We start from the raw sequence: 18,256 nt of genomic DNA on the forward strand, positions 1-18,256 counted from the left end.
GGCCCCTGGAGCGGGGTCCCTCACTTGCTCCGGGGGGCCCGGAAAACTCTTGCGGGGCCGGGCGCAGGAGCTTCTTCGCTCCCGGTCTTTGCTGGCGGGGGGTCCTTCCGCTCCTGGGCGTAAGGACCCCCCCGCTGGCGAATTACCGCCGAAGACGGAGCGGGACCCGCCGCCGAAGTTCAGCTCGGTCTTCGGCGGTAATTCGGCAGTGGGGGGCCCTTCCGTTCCGGGACCCGCCGCCAAAGTGCCCCGAAGACCCGCGGCGGGGGCCCCCCGCCGCCAAATTACCGCCGAAGACCGGGCTGCACTTCGGCGGTGGGTCCCGCTTCGGCAGTAATTCGGCGGCAGGGGGGGCCCCCGCCACGGGTCTTCGGGGCACTTCAGCGGCGGGTCCCGGAACGGAAGGGCCCCCCGACGCCGAAGACCCCGGGCTCCTGGAATCCTCTGGGCGGCCCTGCCTGGCCTCACCATTGTGGACTAACCTTGTCCCCACCCCACTCCATCTGTTTTCAAGATCCTCCGGGTCAAGATGACTGACCACTCCTTCCATTGTAAATCTCACCGTCACCACTCCAAAGCCCTTCCTGGTGTATCCCTCACTCACACAGGCACTGGTTCGCTGACTCTGAAAGCTCCAGAAAACACTACCTGGACTGCAGTTTTGAACAAGGCCACCTCCTGTCCACTTCTGCGTTTTTGATGAAGAACTTGCATCAAAACCCTAAGTGTGTGAACAGTGATGGGACAATGGGGATCCTTGCTAGGGCCTCTGTCCCAAAACCTACTAAAAACCTCCAGACTCAGAATCTGCTACAAGGAGCTGGGTAACCTCTCATTTGACTGACGAATGTAAGGCCCAATAGGTGACTAGAAATGGCAGATGATGCCAGCCCACAGAGGGCCAGTGACCCTGTGTACTGAAGTATCTGGTCTTCTGGAATAGGTCAGGTCATCCACAGGCCCCCATCTCTGAAAATGCACAAAATCATTGAACCTCCTGTCATAGACCTAAATGTTCGTGCTGTTCCTGATCTCTTTAATACCCTGAGAGCCTACATGTGCCCTAGTCCCAGAGCGTTATGGGTATCCATTCTGGTTCCTCGTTGGTTCCTGGTGCCAGGTCCCAAAATTTGTCCACTTGAAACTGAGAGAATGCATCAGCTACACTATTATCAATCCCAGGTACATATCTGGCAGAGAAACATTTTAAGAGTTAAACACGGTAATACACGGTAGTACAAATTCACTTACCAACTTTATAACCCTGGCAATCTGGAGGACTGGCAATTGATAAAATGTGCTACGGCTATGTTGTCAGTCCAAAAACCCTTGCTTTTGTTTGTAAAATCCATTCCCCAAATAGTCTCTGCTATCAAAATTGGAAAGAATTCCAGAAATGTTATATCCTTTATTATACCTATTAGTATCCAATCTAAGGGCCATTTCTCGGCACAGCACCTGCCTTGGTAAAATACCCCAAACCTATTCCTCCCAATGCATTGTACTGAATCTTTAACTCTGCTTCTATCATCCATTCACCCCTCCAAAAAGACACTCCATTAAAAGGATTCAGAAACTGTTCCATGATTCCTAAAACCTCCTCCATCTCTTTATTAACAATTTGAAAATGGATGGGCTCGATATTCCCAAGATGGCAGCTGACACTCTGGTGCAAAATGTCTACCCTGGTGCCACCAATTGACATGCAACATTTCAAAGTCCGATAATAGATTGCAGCTCCCGCAGTATAAACTTCCTGGCTGCTCTAGCCTTGATGATCAATTCCAGAAGTTCCCCCAGTTTATCCTCGGGGAGTCTAGATATACCAGCCCGCATATCTAACTCAATCCCCAGATGGGTCAGTTAAGTAGAGGAGTCCCTCTGGTTTTTTTCCATCAGCCAGAGGTACCCCAAACCTACCAGTCAAAGCCTGGAATGTGGCCCTGGGCTGACTTGCTCCTCAGAATCTGCCCTGCCTGCACACAAAAAGTCATCCAATAAGTGTACCTCCTACTATAAATAAGACTCCTATGCCACTTCTCAGTCCAGCAGAGTGCTGAATTTTTCAAACTCTGAGTATGAGATCGGTAATCCCATCAGGAGGGACTTATCAAAATAAAACTGACCTTCAAAAAAGAAACCCAGAAGATTAAAATCAGAAGGATGCACTGGCAGCAATTGACGAGCCATCTTGAGGTCACATTTTGCAAACAGTGCCCCCACAAACAAGTCCTAACCATGTACACAGGAGGAGTAGAATACTGAACATAATTGTGAGTCATTAACTGAATTGCCCTGTGGAGATGACAAATGGTGAATCAAGCAATATTTGCCAGCTGCCTTCTTAGGAATCAAGCCCTGGGGAGAAAACCCATAGGTTCCTCATAGGTAAGTGATTGAATGGCCCTGCCTCAAATAAGCCTTCCTCCTTCATGTTATGTCCTCTCAGTTATTTGTATAGCTCTATCATACCTTCATGTCTTTCAGTTATATGCACTGTTGCGTTCCTTTAGCCTTTCTTCATGCCATGTCTTCCTTCCATTACTGCTCTATATTTTCCTTTATTGCTATGCAAGCATGCAGCCTACAACTGCCTATATTCACTTTTCCTTCTGTTTTTAATACTGGTGAGTTTTGTGGGTTGGTTTGTTTTAGTTTTTTATGGTTTTGTGGGGAGGGGTGAGTGTCATTTTGGCTTTGGTTGGTTTGTTTGTTTTGGGGGTTTGTTTGTTTGTGTATTTTGTTTTGTTTTTGTTTGGAATCTGGTTGTTTCCAAACAACCAGATTCCAGCCACCAGCTCCAGCCACCAGCTCAGCAAGCAGGTGCTTGAGGCGGCCAACGGAGGGGGGTGGCACGTCCGGCTCTTCGGCAGCAATTCGGTGGCAGGTCCCTCACTCCCTCTCGGAGCGAAGGACCAGCTGCCGAATCGCCGAAGACTGAAGTGGCGGCGGTAGAGCTGATCGTGATCGCTGCTTTTTTTTTTTTTTTTTTTTGCTGCTTGGGGCGGCAAAAACCCTGGAGCCGGCCCTGTTCCCAAGCTAGCCTAACTTCTCCTCTCTGTCTATTCTTCCAAATGGTACCTCCAAGAGTATTATAAGCAACTAACAAAATAAGGATGCAAGCAGACGTCATGATAAATGACCAATTGCAAGGCAGTAAATGATTTTAACTATCTGAGATCATATATACCTAACCAGGAAGATGTTTCCAAAGAATTCAGAAGAAGACTAGGGATGGCTCACTCGGCTATGCCCTCCCTTAAGAAAGTGTGGAAAAACCATGGCATCTCGAAATGTACAAAGGTGTGAAAAGCCTAACTTTTTCTATAGTGATTTTGGATGTGAATTGTGGGAAGTTAATGCTGGTGACAAAAAGAAAATTGAAGCTTTTGAAATGTGGTGATGGTAAAGTATCCTGTGTATCTCCTCAATTGGGGGGAAAAAGACTAATGGCTATTTTAGAAATATTACTGTAGAGAGACAGACTCTGACGGCAGAAATCAACAGACACAAACTTATGTACTTTGGTCATAAATGACATAGAGATGGAAATAGCCTTGAGAAAGTTAGTAGGGAAGGAATGGTGCAGGATCATCATAACAGGGGATGTCCAGCAAGGAGATGGATGGATGATGTGCAGCAGATCACTGGAAGATCACCTACTGAGTGCTTGAAGTTAGTAATGGATTGTTTAAGGCTTCTGAAAGTTCTGTTATTATGTCACCAATATTGAGACATGAGTAAATGGATTTATGTACTTTACCTACTTATCAAATAAGGTACTGCTTAACATGAGCAAGACTGGAAATCTAGGGCCCCTAGAGAACTGCTCTGTTGAAAAACATATATGCATCTATAGAAATTTCTGAAGACAGTATAAAAATATTTGGGTAGAGCATGCCCAAATAAATTTGTTAATCTCTAAGGTGCCACAAGTACTACTCATTCTTTTTGCTGATACAGACTAACACGGCTACCACTCTGAAACCTGATACCTAGTTGAGTTTTATCGCAACTAATTTCTTGAACTTATGAATGCAAATTATGTTGTACACCACACTTTTTAAGATTTTGTATATTTGTGGCTTGCATTGGATCACTTCCCTGTTCAAATAGTGACAAATGTAAAGCTTCTGTAATAATTTGATGGTAAAGGTGACTATGATATGGAAACAGACTGAAAAATAAACACATGATATTTTGAGATGGGAACAGAAGACACACCCAAGCTGTTTGTGCAGATTTTGACAAAGGATTTCCATTGTGGACACAGGATGTGCTGCACTTAAAAACTGTGTGCGCGCAAATGTATGAAAGCATACAGCATATTGACAGGCTCTTGTCCGTGGCAAAACACTTATCTCTTGCAGGAAACATTGCACATTCTAAGGAAGTTGCTTGCTGACATTTCAGAATTAAAAGATAAGTAACTTGTTGAAGGACAAGATAATGCTAAAAACCTTCTTGGTATAGTGTGTATTTTTAACAATCTTAGCTTGGACTATGTTAAATATCATTTGAAATTATTTGCATTATATTGTGTTAATCTGAGACAAAATTTGTTAAGATGCTTTAGGCATTATGCAGAATTGAAAATGTCAAAATATGTAGTTCCCATTCAGGTAAAGTATGTTAACTTTCGTCTTTTTAGTTTGCTTTAAATCTCAAGATATGTTTTGTTTTATCCCCATTATGCTTTACTGAAAGCTCTAATATTCTAAAGCTGGGGAAACAGTAGATATAAATGACACAAAGGGATGGGTATTCAGCAATACAGCTATTAATTTTTGGTCCAATCATGCTGTCCTTACTTGAGGAAAATTCCCACTTGAGCAAAATTCTTGTCAAATAGGCCAAATTTAGGGAAAACTCTATCTCTTGAAACAATAAAGAGATTCCAAAATGATCAGAAATCTAATCTACCTTTTCTCATCAATAAATTATTTTTTTTAAAAAGTCCCTATTATTCAGTAACAGACGCATGTCTGGAAGATTCCAGGTTAATGGCTTGTAAGTATGTAGAAGATGTGGGGCCAACTGGCTCCCTAGTGTAAGCTTGTGCAGCTCTATTGACTTCAGCAGAGTTATGCATATTTGCCCTGTGCCAAATTTGGCCCATGAAGTGCTAGATTTCCAGAAGTAAATAAGGAAACCTCGCCTCGTGATAGTTCAAGGGATATTGGCCAGTTGGCCACCCACTGGGAGGAAGACAAATTGCTATAAATATTCTCTTAAAAGAATCAATTGACCACTGATAATCTCTCCTCCTCTAATGGGACCTGATCCCACACCGTTGAAGTCAATGGGAGTTTTGCCGCTCACTTCAATGGCAATAAGATCAGGCCTATTTAAAGAGTTCTAGTTGCTTGAAGTTTGGATGAGACATACATCTGAGATTATTCCCTGATTTTTCTAGATTCCAACACTCTTCAAGTGAGTTAAGATTTATGATCCAGAGACAAATAATTTTTTTCATTGTGTGGCTAAATATAGATTTGGCCCTTAATCTTTCAAGTAAAAAAACACTTTCTTCACACAACATAAATTATCATCTTCCTTTCTATCATTGACAGATATATATACAATTAAGCAATATGCAGTGGCTTATATTAAAGCTAAACATTCAAAGATCTTAAAGTCAAAATGAAAGTACACATGTCTAATGTATGCATACAGCATATGCAACCCATGAGAAGATAGATTAATATGCAGAAGAAAAATAAGAGGAGAAATATTAAGTGAATAGCCAGTATTTATCTGTATTATCTTTCTTTGTCATAACAGGCTTCGATTTCTAGGAAGTCTTTTAGAAAGTCCAGGGGAGAAATGGGTTAAATGGAGAACAAACTAATGCTGAATATGAGCAAGGAAAAAAAACTCTCTAAAAAAAATCCAACATTTAATGCCTTAGAGACCTGTCAGTTACTGCTCTTTAGATAGTGATCTTTTAAATTAAAAGCTTGCTTAGAACCATTGGTTTTCTCTTTTACAAAGCTTTTCCGCAAGGTAGTTGAAAAGAAGGAATTCAGACCGCCCCCCAAAGATACATTTGAGTTTATTGTAACAGGATCAGAATTAATATGAAAGGAATTGCATCGTTCTCCAATTGCGTATTCCAACCACACTTTCCAATGCTATTTTTTCTCTCTCTTTTTCTTTCATCTTGTCAGTGGAAAGTCCAATGGAGAGCATGACCGTGAATCGCCTGCTTCTCTGCTGACACAGAGCTGTTCAGAGGAGATCAACCCTGAGACAAAAGCCAAGATAGAGGAGGAAGCTTATAACAAAGGGTGAGAGTGTTTATGTGAACTGAATTCCCCACGAGGGATTTACAAGTTTAGGACACATCCTTTAATGATATAAAGCAACTGTAAGTGTATGTTCACCACTTTCACTTCTCCATTAAGACGAGAGCCAAATACTTCAAAATAAGTGGATGATAGAAACAACATTTACTGAATCCCCTTAAATGACAAAACCTATTATCAATAATATGTTGATTTGTAATGTGTAAATAAATAATGTAGGAATAACTACCCCGGATAAAAAGAGTAAATTAAAATAATTCTGATAATATGCAACAGCTTTAATGTCTCTATACAATGTGCTAATATGTTTAATGTTTATTTTACTGTCCTGCATAATAGCTTCCCTAGCATCAGAGCAGCTAGCACTTATTTGAGAAACTAAGGAACATAATTTTATTAAAGCTATAAAAACAAACAAGAGCTAGATAAAAATTGACAATTAAAACAATAGTTAACCCAAGTAGCTGTGCCCTACCATACATCACGCCTTGAAGCTCATTAGTCTTAGCTGTGGTTCCAGCAAACTCCCAAATGGAGCAATTTCCAAGGCAGGAGCTCTCAATTGAGAAAATTCTACTTCCAGCCTTGAAGAGTTTTCACTAGCAACTGATAAACCTAGCAAGGTGGCTCTTGTTAACTGCTACAGTGGGATACCGGGTAAAAGGTTTTATCTCAGATAACTGTATCCCAGACCACTCAGAGCTTCAGAGATCATCAGCAACATTAAATCTGCAGCTAGAAGTGAACAGGAATCCATAGGTGAACATAGCCACAGCAACTTATCCCAAGCCGTATTCAGCACCAGCTATAGGTTCTGGATGAACTTCAACAGTATCTCTACGTGAAATATCTTGCATTAATCCAAACTGGAGGTAACACAGTCCTGAATAACTTGCAAAGTCAGCAATATATAGAAATGTTTGCAGCCTCCTAGACATCTCTACTTGAGGAAAGACTTCATGGGCCCCTACTGTTCTCCAAGATCAGGAGATCTACAATAACAACTCCAAGGATGTGAACCCAGTTGATGAAAGCTAGGCAGTTTTCCAGCAAATCACTTCTGTTTTATCTGAACTGAGTCACAGCTGGTCACCTTTAATCCCTATACCAATCTTGGTCAGACATTGGGAGAGTAGTAAGACTGTAGAATCTGGGCTCAGTGAAAAGAAGATGCAAAGCTGAATGTCATCAGCATTGTAAGGATAGAACAGCCCAAAACATCTCCCCTAGGCCTTGACCCTGCAAAGGGTGCAGCAGAGTTTGTAGTCCAGCACGAGGTTGAGCAGAGAATTTATATGAGTCTGAGTAAGACTGAAGACTTGACATAGCTTTTTGCACAACACACACATAAGTTTCGTGCCCTTTGTGCACCCACTCGTGTACTCACAAGAGCTCAGAGCAATCAATGGACAGTGGGTCTAACTGTCTTCAAGTGCATACCATAGAAAAAGCTCCACCACCCTGACAAGTGTAAGGAAAGGCAGTGAATTCATCCTAAAGAAGCTAATGATAAAAGTGTATCTTTATTTTTGGGATGGGACTGGAAGCAACTGGTAAAGTCCAGTGTCCAAAGTGAGTCAAAACCCACCCTTCCCATGCGACACTACAGCAGTTGTGATCAACTGAGAACTATAACCCATATTTGCAAGGTGATGGATTCAATGATCTGACAGTTTTTTCTAACTAATATAAAGCTATGTAGGAGAAAGGGACAGTGGGAACTTGTGGTATCTTAGTGGCCTCTGCCAATATTTTCCTGTTGCCTAGGCACCACACCACAAGCAGTATTTGTATTTTATGTAATATGTTCACTAAATGGCCAGTTCTTCACTGAACAAGAAAGAGGTATTTACTTGGCACTTCTAGACTAAGAAATGTGTTTTATGCTTAAAGTTATCAGGAAGGCTTAAAGAAAACCAAAGAACTTCATGAGCTGAAAGAGGAAGATGAAGAGAAAACAAATGAAATCCCTGATGAGCATGAAGAGAGTGAAAGTGAAGAGATAAATAACATGAAGAACAGGTGAGAATCCAGTGTGGTGCATCTGTCAGGAGACCAGTTTAATTTGAGATACACAGCTGAGTACTTCACACTGTTATCCACATCTCACAGTATTTTTGGCTTACCTCCACGAATATCTTTTGAAGGTTGCAGTTAAGTTATACTTTCCAAAGACCTGGTCCTGAAAGGTAATGAGCACCTGGAGTTCCCACGAATTTTGGAAGTTGCAGATGCTCAGCACCTCTCAAGATCAGGGATTCAGTTTGTGCATGCACCAATTGCTTCAGGAAATGCTGAATTTGCAGACACAAATGTGTGATATGCAGTCACAATGGGTACGCATGCGCAAACAGAACCCTACGTTTTGCCTCTGGGGGTGTGTCAGTGCAAACCCTTCTCCTTCACCCCCCATGAAAGTGCAGCTTACTCTAACTCTCCACAGGTTCTATTCTGCAGAATAGTGCAGGGTGGGGAGGCATGGACTTGCCTCCTTCCCACCCCTGCTTGATCTCTTTGATCTCTTTCATACCCCAGGGGAATATGGGTACATCAGGCATAGTTCAGCTCTGAGAGTTACAGGCAACAGTATTTAGAAATTTGTCCCTTAGTGTTTTCAGGGATATGTAGATATGTAGCAGCATCCCTGCAGGGCCCTCCTGGCTCCTGCTCCCTCTGGGCTGAGAAAGTCACACAGAGACCTTTAGGTGCAGTGCTCACCTGGTGCTTCTATTTACAGACTGTGCTCCCACCTCCTTTCCACCATACAAGTAGTCCCCTTCTTGTAGTCCACCAGCAGGACAGAGGGGCAAGCTATCTCTCTCTGCTTCCCTCACTGCCTTTCCTCGACTGCAGCTTTCCTCTTTCCAGCTCCCCCTGACTTCCTTCCCCTGGGGCTCCTATCCAGCCCCAGCCTGATGAGTCAGCAGCTGTTCAAGCTTCCCCAGTCAGGGCCAGGTGGTCTACCCAGCTCCAATTCACCTCCCTTAATTGGAGCTGGAGTGACAGAGGGTTGGCTAAGCAGTTTTCTGCTTAGCACTCTGTCACAAGATACCTTCACCAAAGCATACTGCTGCCTATCAAGGCAGAACTCTATTACAAAAAATGTATTTCTCAATATGTACATTAAGAAAACCACTCAAGAAAGCTCACATATGGGCAAAGAGTCTCTTGCTTAGGTAAAAGTAATATTTCACAGATGTGCATCACATAAACACCTGTAAAAGATAATACTGACTGAGAGATGAGCAGACAGATGTGCAGTTAAGAGATCCGTTCCCATGTATACTTCTGTATCTGTTACATATTTAAAGGTCAATTAAGCAAAAATAAATCTAGCTCCTTTTGCCTTCCAAGTCTGCACAAAGGCAAAAAAGCCCTGTTAAAAATCAACCTCTACAGTGTGTGCAATAGAGCCAAGCAAAAATCAGAATTTCAATGCCATGAGAAAATCTAATATATCAACATTTGCTTTTGTCCCAAATTGGGACACAAGGTTGAAATATCAAAATTTTTCACAGAATAAACTATTCCAAAAAATTTCGATTGGGAAATGTCTAAACGTTTTTGACATTTTTTGAGCAAAACAAACATTATTTTCCCAAATCAAAATGTTTCATTTTTGTTTGTTGAACTGACCCAAAACACTGAGTTTCAAGTCACATTATTAATATGCAACTCCCAATGGTTTGCCTCCTTGGAGCTATAATTCAAGTGCCTGATGCTGCTATTCACCACTGAGAACCAGACTCCCTGGCTGCACTACATCTCCCAGGGTGCACCAGGCACCTTGGTCAGAAACTGTCGGTTGCATCCTGGGACATGTAGTCTAGCAAGGGAGCCTAGTCTTGAAGAGAAAATGGGGATCCATACTAAAACTCCTATGAGACAATATGGCACAATAAGGAAACACTCTTTAATGTTGAGCTAACTCAAAAGAAAACTTCAAGTCAGTTCAACAAACCAAAATATTTTATTTTGGTTTTCGCAGGGAACATTTCAATTTAATAGAAACTGCATTTTCTGTTGGAGGAAAAAACAAATTTAATGGAAAGTTACCAACCAACTCCACAGTGCAGCATGGAAGAGGGTTGGGGGGTTTTGTTTTTTGTATTTGTTTTTTATTGGGTTTTTTTTGGAGGGGGGGTTGGTTTTCTTTATTTTTATGTTTGTTTGTTTTTATATTTGTTTGTTTTGTTATAAGTTTTTTTTAAACAAATTACTTTAAAGATCAGTATGCTGGTGATAGTGAACATCTGTTGTTTCAATATATGACCACATTGAAATTGTAGTGTGAGGTGGGCTAACCATGAGCAAAAGTGATGAGAATTCTAGGATGTGTATTGAAAAGGACAGGTTCTGAAGCTTCTTCCTCTTACATTGTTTAATGGGACTTTTGAGTCCAGTACTGGATACCTGACGCCTTTGATGCATAATTTACAAGGCTTGCTGCAGCTAATTGCCCTTTCCTCTTGCGGATAGTTTGATGTTCTTGTGTGGATGTACCCATTCTATTTGATTATACCTAAACATTCTTATATTTTAAAAAACGGGCATTTGTACATTACAGAATATTGATCAAAGCAGGTAGAACATCTGACCGGAAGCTGAGGCAGGTCTAGGAGGAACCCAAAGATCCCAAACCTCTTCATTCTGGGGTCCACCATATTTTGCCCTGTAATTCACCCTTCTTCTAAATCTCTGCAAACATGTGGCCCATCCCATGGTCCGAATGTCAGCCTCCTTACTGGCAACTCATGGAGACTTATATTGGAAAGAACTTTTCTAAAATTATTTAAATTAAGCAAATTCTGAGCTAAACAGGATCTGAAATATTGTCGGAGTCTAGTAATGGGACTGCCTTTTTAAAAGAGAGGGAAGCAGGGGACTGGAAGTCTCTCCCTGTGAGGGACTCTGGAAAAGTAATTCACTTAATATTGATCCACATTTCTGTTTATGTATTTGTAAAAAGGACATAACAATATGTTTTTTACCTAGCAGAGTGTGTTGGTCCTTGTATGAAAGATGGCACAGCATATAATTGCAAAGTTACTAATAGTCAAAGTATTAAGGTAATTGACTTGTATATCATTATTATAGAAGAACACTTATATCTTTTTTCCATTTTACAGCAAACTTGAAGTTGTTATTAATTATTTACATATACTGTACCCAAAACTGTGTAAACACTGGAATGTGGTCTGGATTGTAGCAGCTGCGATAATCATTTTTGCTGCGCTGTTGGGGATCTACCATTCATACAACTCCTGTGTTGAATTATCAGATGGACCCGAGAGGAAAGCCACCTGTTCTGCTGTCCAGCAATACTCCTGGTGGAACTCAGGACTTCAGCATGAGCAAGGCACAGAATAATAAACAAATTATAAAATATTTGCGGTACATCAGTAACCACACACTTTAAAACACGGTTATTAAAGCAAGGTAGCACTTTGTCATTTTCCTGTTGCTAAATATGATCAGTAAGCCACACTAGTTATTCTATGCCATCAGGCTTGGGAATGGATTGTGATTTACCTAGTGAAATTGACCATCTGATAAATACTTCTGTCTTTTTGTCATGATAATTGTATCTGACTGATATGAATTCATACAAATAAAGTCACATTTAAATCATGCCAAGGTTGTGACAGTCACCAGCAATAGCCAGGATATTCAAAGGGAAGAATGATACAGTAGACCTTAATTCATGCACTTTTGAGGAAAGCCATAAAAACTACCAGTTAGAGAGTATTTGCTTTAACTTTGCATTTCTTGGCTTTTATTGACTGATGTCATAACTTTCACAGCAGTTATATATAGGATTTTTTTTTAAATGTAATGTCCTTGTTTAGAATGAGTGGGTGGGAAAGAAAGGCCTTCTGCTGAAGATTAAAAATATTATACAAGGCCAAATTTATCCTTGGTGTATTTCCATAATATGAGTTACACCAAGGATGAGGTTGGCCCAATAATCATACAACAATGCAAAATGGAATGCTGACTAAATACATGTTTTGTATTGCTATTCATAATGTATTGCAAGAGGGAAACCACTCTATTGTTTGAAGAGGGTTTATGTTAAGGACTAAATCCAGGTCTATGTGGCAAACAGACCAAGTGCCCAGTGTGTCTCAGAGCCTCTTTGTATGTCAAAGGGATATGCTGTGTGGTGCATTTTGCTGCTCTTCTGAACAAGAGTGCAATGCACTCCCCACTAGCAGTTGCTACTGATTGCAGCAAAATAATTGCTGCTTGGCAGATTAGACATACCCCCTAAGCTTCAGACCACAGCACACTAAGAGAAGGGGTGAAGCCCATCAGGTGAACTGTGGATGGATTCTGCCCAGCTGTGTGCACTGAAGACAGAGACTCCCTATGTCCTCTTCATCCCCTGGCATACCATCCCCCAGCACTGGTCAGAGCTGAACCCTGTGTGTGTTTAAAGTGCCTACTGATTTAATGTCCTCTTGTAGAGAGGTCACTGTGCACATGCAGCAGCTCAATTTAGAATCAAATGCTGTGTGTGTTAGCTGGTCTAATATAGTTTCAAAACTCCAGCAAGTTATTAGGCCATTACAGATTAATCATTTTTAATAATCCACTTATTTGGAAGTTATAGAAGCTCACAGAATGATAAAGGGGGAGGGATAGCTCAGTGGTTTGAGCATTGGCCTGCTAAACCCAGGGTTGTGAGTTCAGTCCTTAAGGGGGCCATTTGGGAATTGGTCCTGCTTTGAGCAGGGGGTTGGACTAGATGATCTCTTGAGGTCCCTTCCAACTGTAATAATCTATGATAAGAAAATATTTACCCAATGTCAAACCTTTAGTGCATGTATAATTTCAAAATGGCCAAATCATTCTTGAAGAAAATTCACCCGTGGGCTAAGGTACTGAAATGTCTGGCACTTAAGAGTATATTGTATGTACCTGCAGAACTTGAGTTGGGATTTCTGGTCAAGTATGTTCATCTTTCTATTGCTATGCACTTGAATACAGCTGAACTTTCAAAGTGAGTGTGACCCTGGAGAGTATTGTTGTGTCTCAGATGTGTTGGTGTTTTGTGGGATTATGAATCTAGTTTTCTGAGTGACTAACGGCAGTTTCCCCTTGGGAAGGACAAGGAAGCCATGTGCAGTACCTAATTCTGATGTATCTGCAGCCAGTAGCAGGATGTTTTCTTTCAATATAGTCCCCAAACTCTCAGCAAATGAAAATAAAGGTTTTTAACTGACTCAAAAGTGTTTTAACTCTGATTTCTCCCACCAAAAATAACAACTAAAACTCTCTGGAGAGATTTTTCTCTTTAATGTTAATTAACCCGCTGTTTTACTGTGATATTTACAGACAGATATTTCTCCAGGAAAATATCAGATGGCCACCACTGTTGCTAAACAAATTGTGCTTAATTTAACCATTTGGTGTCTTTTAAAAAAAAAAAAAAAGCACCTCTGGAGGAGTAAAAGAATCAGAGTGATTAAGGAAGCTCCATAAGGCTAAAGGAAATGTGCCATTTGTTCTCCATCTGTAACTAGCAAATAAACAATTGAGTTTTTATAATTTTTCTATCAGTTTGGGTGCAGCTAGAAGGCCTGACAGATTCAGACTCCTCCATTCCAGAAGATGGACTTTACTCAAATGGTGAAATTAGTATGTTTGATGACCTAAGCATTAGTGTGATTAGGTGTCCTTTACAAAACAAAGCATTGGTACTGATAATTCCTGTGGTTCAAATCTCCCTGCCCTTACTCACATGAGCCCTGATCCAGCAAAATCCTTATGCTTGTGCCTAACTTTAAGCGTGTGAGGAATCCCACTGACTTCAATGAGACTAGTCACATGTTTAAAGTTAAGTATGTGCGTAAGAGCTTTGGTGGATCTGAACCATAAGATGAAATTTGCCCCTGTATAGAGGGCATGCACACCCCATCTTGGACTTAATTAGTGCATCAGCCTTTTGTGAGCTCACTGCACAAGGGTGAATTTCACCCATGAGTTGTTCCATTGGATTGAGTAGAATTTCTCCCATGGGTCAGATATGCAGAATTTAGCCTCCAGAGTCTTTAGTTATTAGCGGCTTTGGGGAAAGGATGGGGAAAGGGCAAAGTGTTTTAAAGGGGATTAAAAGATGAAAATGAAATAAAGTGAAAAATAATTTTGGGATTATTTTTATACCTACTGTAATTAAACTGCCCACTTAAAATAATAGCACCACGGTGGCTGTAACAGCATATTAAATACTTACCTTGTTCAACTAATTAATGAATATACTTTTGTGTTTAGTGAAAATTAGGGTTGTGCTCAGAAAATTCTAAAATCAAATTTTGTCAGTCTGGTTTTAATTTACTATATCTGAAAAGAAAACTTCTATTCTCTGTGTTCATAAGGCATGTCAGATTACAAACAATAGGTCAATTATTTATACTATTAATACTGAAATAGTTTTCTTGGGGTGCAATATTTATTTTTCTGCTTCAACAAGACACGTTTATTGTTTCTCATGCACAGCACTGATGTTTTTAGTAGAAAGAATTGAAAAGGGGCACTATTTTTGTGTAGCATATTATTTAAATTTGTAACATTGTAAGACCTTGCACAAGTGTGCTAGTATTGTACTGTATAGTATCACATACTTGAGTTTTGAAATAAAAATATGGTTTCAAAGTCCTTTCAGTTCTCAGCACAAGACTTATTTAAGACATGCGCACATATCTAAGACTGAACTTGTTAACCCGAATCCTACCCCTACACAGGTTTTTGCTAGGAACCATAACAACAATTTAATGATGAACTAGTAATTAAGGTTTCCATTCCACACTTACTTCCACTTGGCTTACTGTGTAATTTGAATAGAAGTATAAAGTGTTGGTGCCCCTTTCACTCTCATTCCGGTGATGCAAGAGTGGAATTCTAGGAGGTCTAGTTCCCAGCACTGATGAGAGATGTATGCCTTGCATCAATGCACGATATGAAAGGGGAGCATGGATATAAGGTGCTTCCTTTTCCTGTGTGAAAGAGAGACCAGAGAAGAAGCAAGACCTAGTGTGGGTGTCTCTACAGAGAGGGAGAGCGAGAGAGGCAGGCCTGGGAAAAAGCCAGTGAAAAGTTACATGAAGTTCCAAGGAAGGGTGATGGCTGTGGCAAGGCAAAGGAAGTAGCTTTGAAGGAGAAGAGAGAGTTGGGGGTCAGATTCAGACCTAATGCTTCCTTCATTGTTAAGGACCTAAGGCTGGTACTTGTTGAACAGGGAGGGCACAAGCTCCCCTTTTACTCTGAGGGACTAGTGGGGAGGGGTTGCTGTTGTACCCTAGAGAAGAGAAAAGAATGAAGATTGGAATATCTTTAGGTGAGAGCTGAACTTGGACTCCCAGAGAGAGAGAGTGAGGGGCTATAATACCTCTGAGAAGGGTGAAGACTGACAAAGCCACAAGAGAACTGTGATACAGCGAGAGAAGCTGGGAAAAGGGTTTGGACTTTTTTGTTTGGCCATTTGTTACTCTAGAAACACTGATCTCTCCCTCAGGTGGTGTTGGCACCCTGAAACAAGGTCCTGACGTTTGTAAACAGATCGTATTGAACTGAGACTCTCTACTGCTCCTCACCCTTGTGCATCCCACATGGTCCCTTTACCAAGCACCACAGAGCCCTCTTTGGAGTCTTGTGACACAGTCCAGTGAATGTTCAGATTGTCACTCTCACAAAAATCGCAAGTTCTCTGATTAGCAATGCTTGTCAGCATTTTTAAATATTGTGAAACTTCAGCACTTCTAAAAAATCTGGCGCCAGATGCTGACAATTTTCCTGACCAAATATTCTAATAAATTATTTGTTTAATGTCCATTAATAAACATATGTCTGTCATAACACTGATCCTAATACCAGATAAGTTAAAATGAAGAACAAACTCTAATTTTGCTTCCCTGTCCTAAGAGCAGCTTCTTTCTCTCTAATTTCCATTTTAGCTGTTCCAAAAGCTTGTGAAAAATCACACATTTTAACACTCTATACTGTTACAAAGGTTCTTAATACTTCAGTAACAAATGTTTTTGTTTAAAACCTTTTGAGCTCACTATTTGGTCAGGCAAAACTCTCATAGACGGCAACAAATCTGGACAGAATTTTGCTAATCTAATTATTAGGGCTGTCAATGATTTAAAAAAGTAATGGCAATTAATCATGAGATTAAAACTGCAATTAATCATGAAGTTTTTTTTATCACACTTAATGATAGAATACCATTTATTTAAATATTTTTGATGTTTTTCTACATTTTCAAATACATTGATTTCAGTTACAACACAAAATACAAAGTGTACAGTGCTCACTTTATATTAGTTTTTATTACAAATATTTGCACTGTAAAAATGATAAACAAAAGACAGTATTTTTCAATTCACCTCATACAAGTACTGTAGTGCAATCTCTTTATTGTGGATGTGCAACTTACAAATGTAGAATTTTTTTTACGTAACTGCACTCAAAAACAGAACAATGTAAAACATTAGAGCCTACAAGTCCACTCAGTCCTACCACTAAGACAAACAAGTTTGTTTATATTTACAGGAGATAATGCTGCCCACTTCTTAATTACAATGTTACCTGAAAGTGAGAACAGGCATTTGCATGGCACTGTTGTAGCTGGTATTGCAAGGTATTTATGTGCCAGATATGCTAAACATTCGTACGCCCCTTCATGCTTTGACCATCATTCCAGAGGACATGCTTCCATGCTGATGACGGGTTCTGCTCGATGATAATCCAAAGCAATGCAGCCCGTCACATTCATTTTCATCAACTGAGTCAGATGCCACCAACAGAAGATTTATTTTCTTTTTTGGTGGTTCGGGTTCTGTAGTTTCTGCATCGGAGTGTTGCTCTTTTAAGACTTCTGACAGCAAGTTCCACACCTCATCCCTCTCAGATTCTGGAAGGCACTTCAGATTCTTAAACCTTGGGTCGAATGCTGAGGCTATTTTTAGAAATCTCACATCGGTACCTTCTTTGCATTTTGTCATATCTGCTATGAAAGTATTCTTTAAATGAACAACTTGCTGGGTCATCCTTCAAGACTGCTATCACATGAAGTATATGGCAGAATGCAGGTAAAACAGAGCAGGGGACATACAATTCTCTCTCTAGGGGTTCAATCACTAATTTAATTAACTTTTTTTTTTTAAACAAGCATCATCAGCATGGAAGCATGTCCTCTGGAATGGTGGCCGAAGCATGAAGGGGCATACAAATGTCATGCTCATGCCAGGGATCTAGATTCAACACAGGAAGCCCCTGCAAGAAGGCTTATGTCTGCTGTGACTCTCTCAAGCTCTCCAAGGTTTGGCAGCAGGACCCCTTCATTCCATGAGCCAGGTGGTTTATTGGGAGTTTTCATTTGGGAGCCAAAAGTCTCATTCAGTAACATGTTCAACTTCCCCCACCAGCCTTGATGGAACAATCCAGGGAAAATGCCCAGAGAAATTCTCTTATTCCCCACCCAAGGTAGGCCATCCTCAAATCTGTGCCTTACTTAACTACGCCTCAATCAACCTCTGCATTATTATACCCATTTTATACATTGGGAATGTTAGGTATGGAGAGGTTAAGTGACTTGCCCAAGAGTTGCATATAAAATCAATAGCCCAGCTGGGACTGTAACCCAAGAATGCTGATTGCCAGTACTCGGTACTAATGGTTAGACATGTTGATTAACAAATGAATGCACAACATGAGTGATGAGCTGACACCCAATTAAACAGAAACAGTTACAAAAGGAATAGAAAGAAAAAAATATTTTGCAAACTGTTTATAAGACTGACAGACTAACACTGCATTATCTCCCTTCCTCAGCTGGATGTTTTCTGAGTCAGCATTAGCTGAATTTTCCAGCCAGCCAGCTGTGAAATGTTCTGGGGACGTCATGTATTTCCAGCTAGTGCCCTTGACCAGTAGATGCCTTT

The 18,256-nt window shown here is 40.6% G+C and overlaps 1 protein-coding gene across 1 annotated transcript in view; it reads left to right on the forward strand.

Moving 5' to 3' along the window:
• IRAG1 (inositol 1,4,5-triphosphate receptor associated 1) overlaps positions 1–14,963 on the forward strand; it is an 89,486-nt gene extending 74,523 nt beyond the window's left edge. The window contains exons 18-20 of the mRNA XM_045015068.1: positions 6,171–6,290; positions 8,202–8,330; positions 11,438–14,963. Coding sequence (XP_044871003.1) covers positions 6,171–6,290; positions 8,202–8,330; positions 11,438–11,678 — 490 coding nt within the window. The 3' untranslated portion in view covers positions 11,679–14,963. The remainder of the gene's footprint in view (positions 1–6,170; positions 6,291–8,201; positions 8,331–11,437) is intronic.
• The last annotated feature ends 3,293 nt before the right edge of the window (positions 14,964–18,256 follow it).

Source organism: Mauremys mutica, chromosome 4 (assembly GCF_020497125.1).
Source record: "Mauremys mutica isolate MM-2020 ecotype Southern chromosome 4, ASM2049712v1, whole genome shotgun sequence".
In the NCBI taxonomy this organism is placed as follows: Eukaryota; Metazoa; Chordata; order Testudines; family Geoemydidae; genus Mauremys; species Mauremys mutica.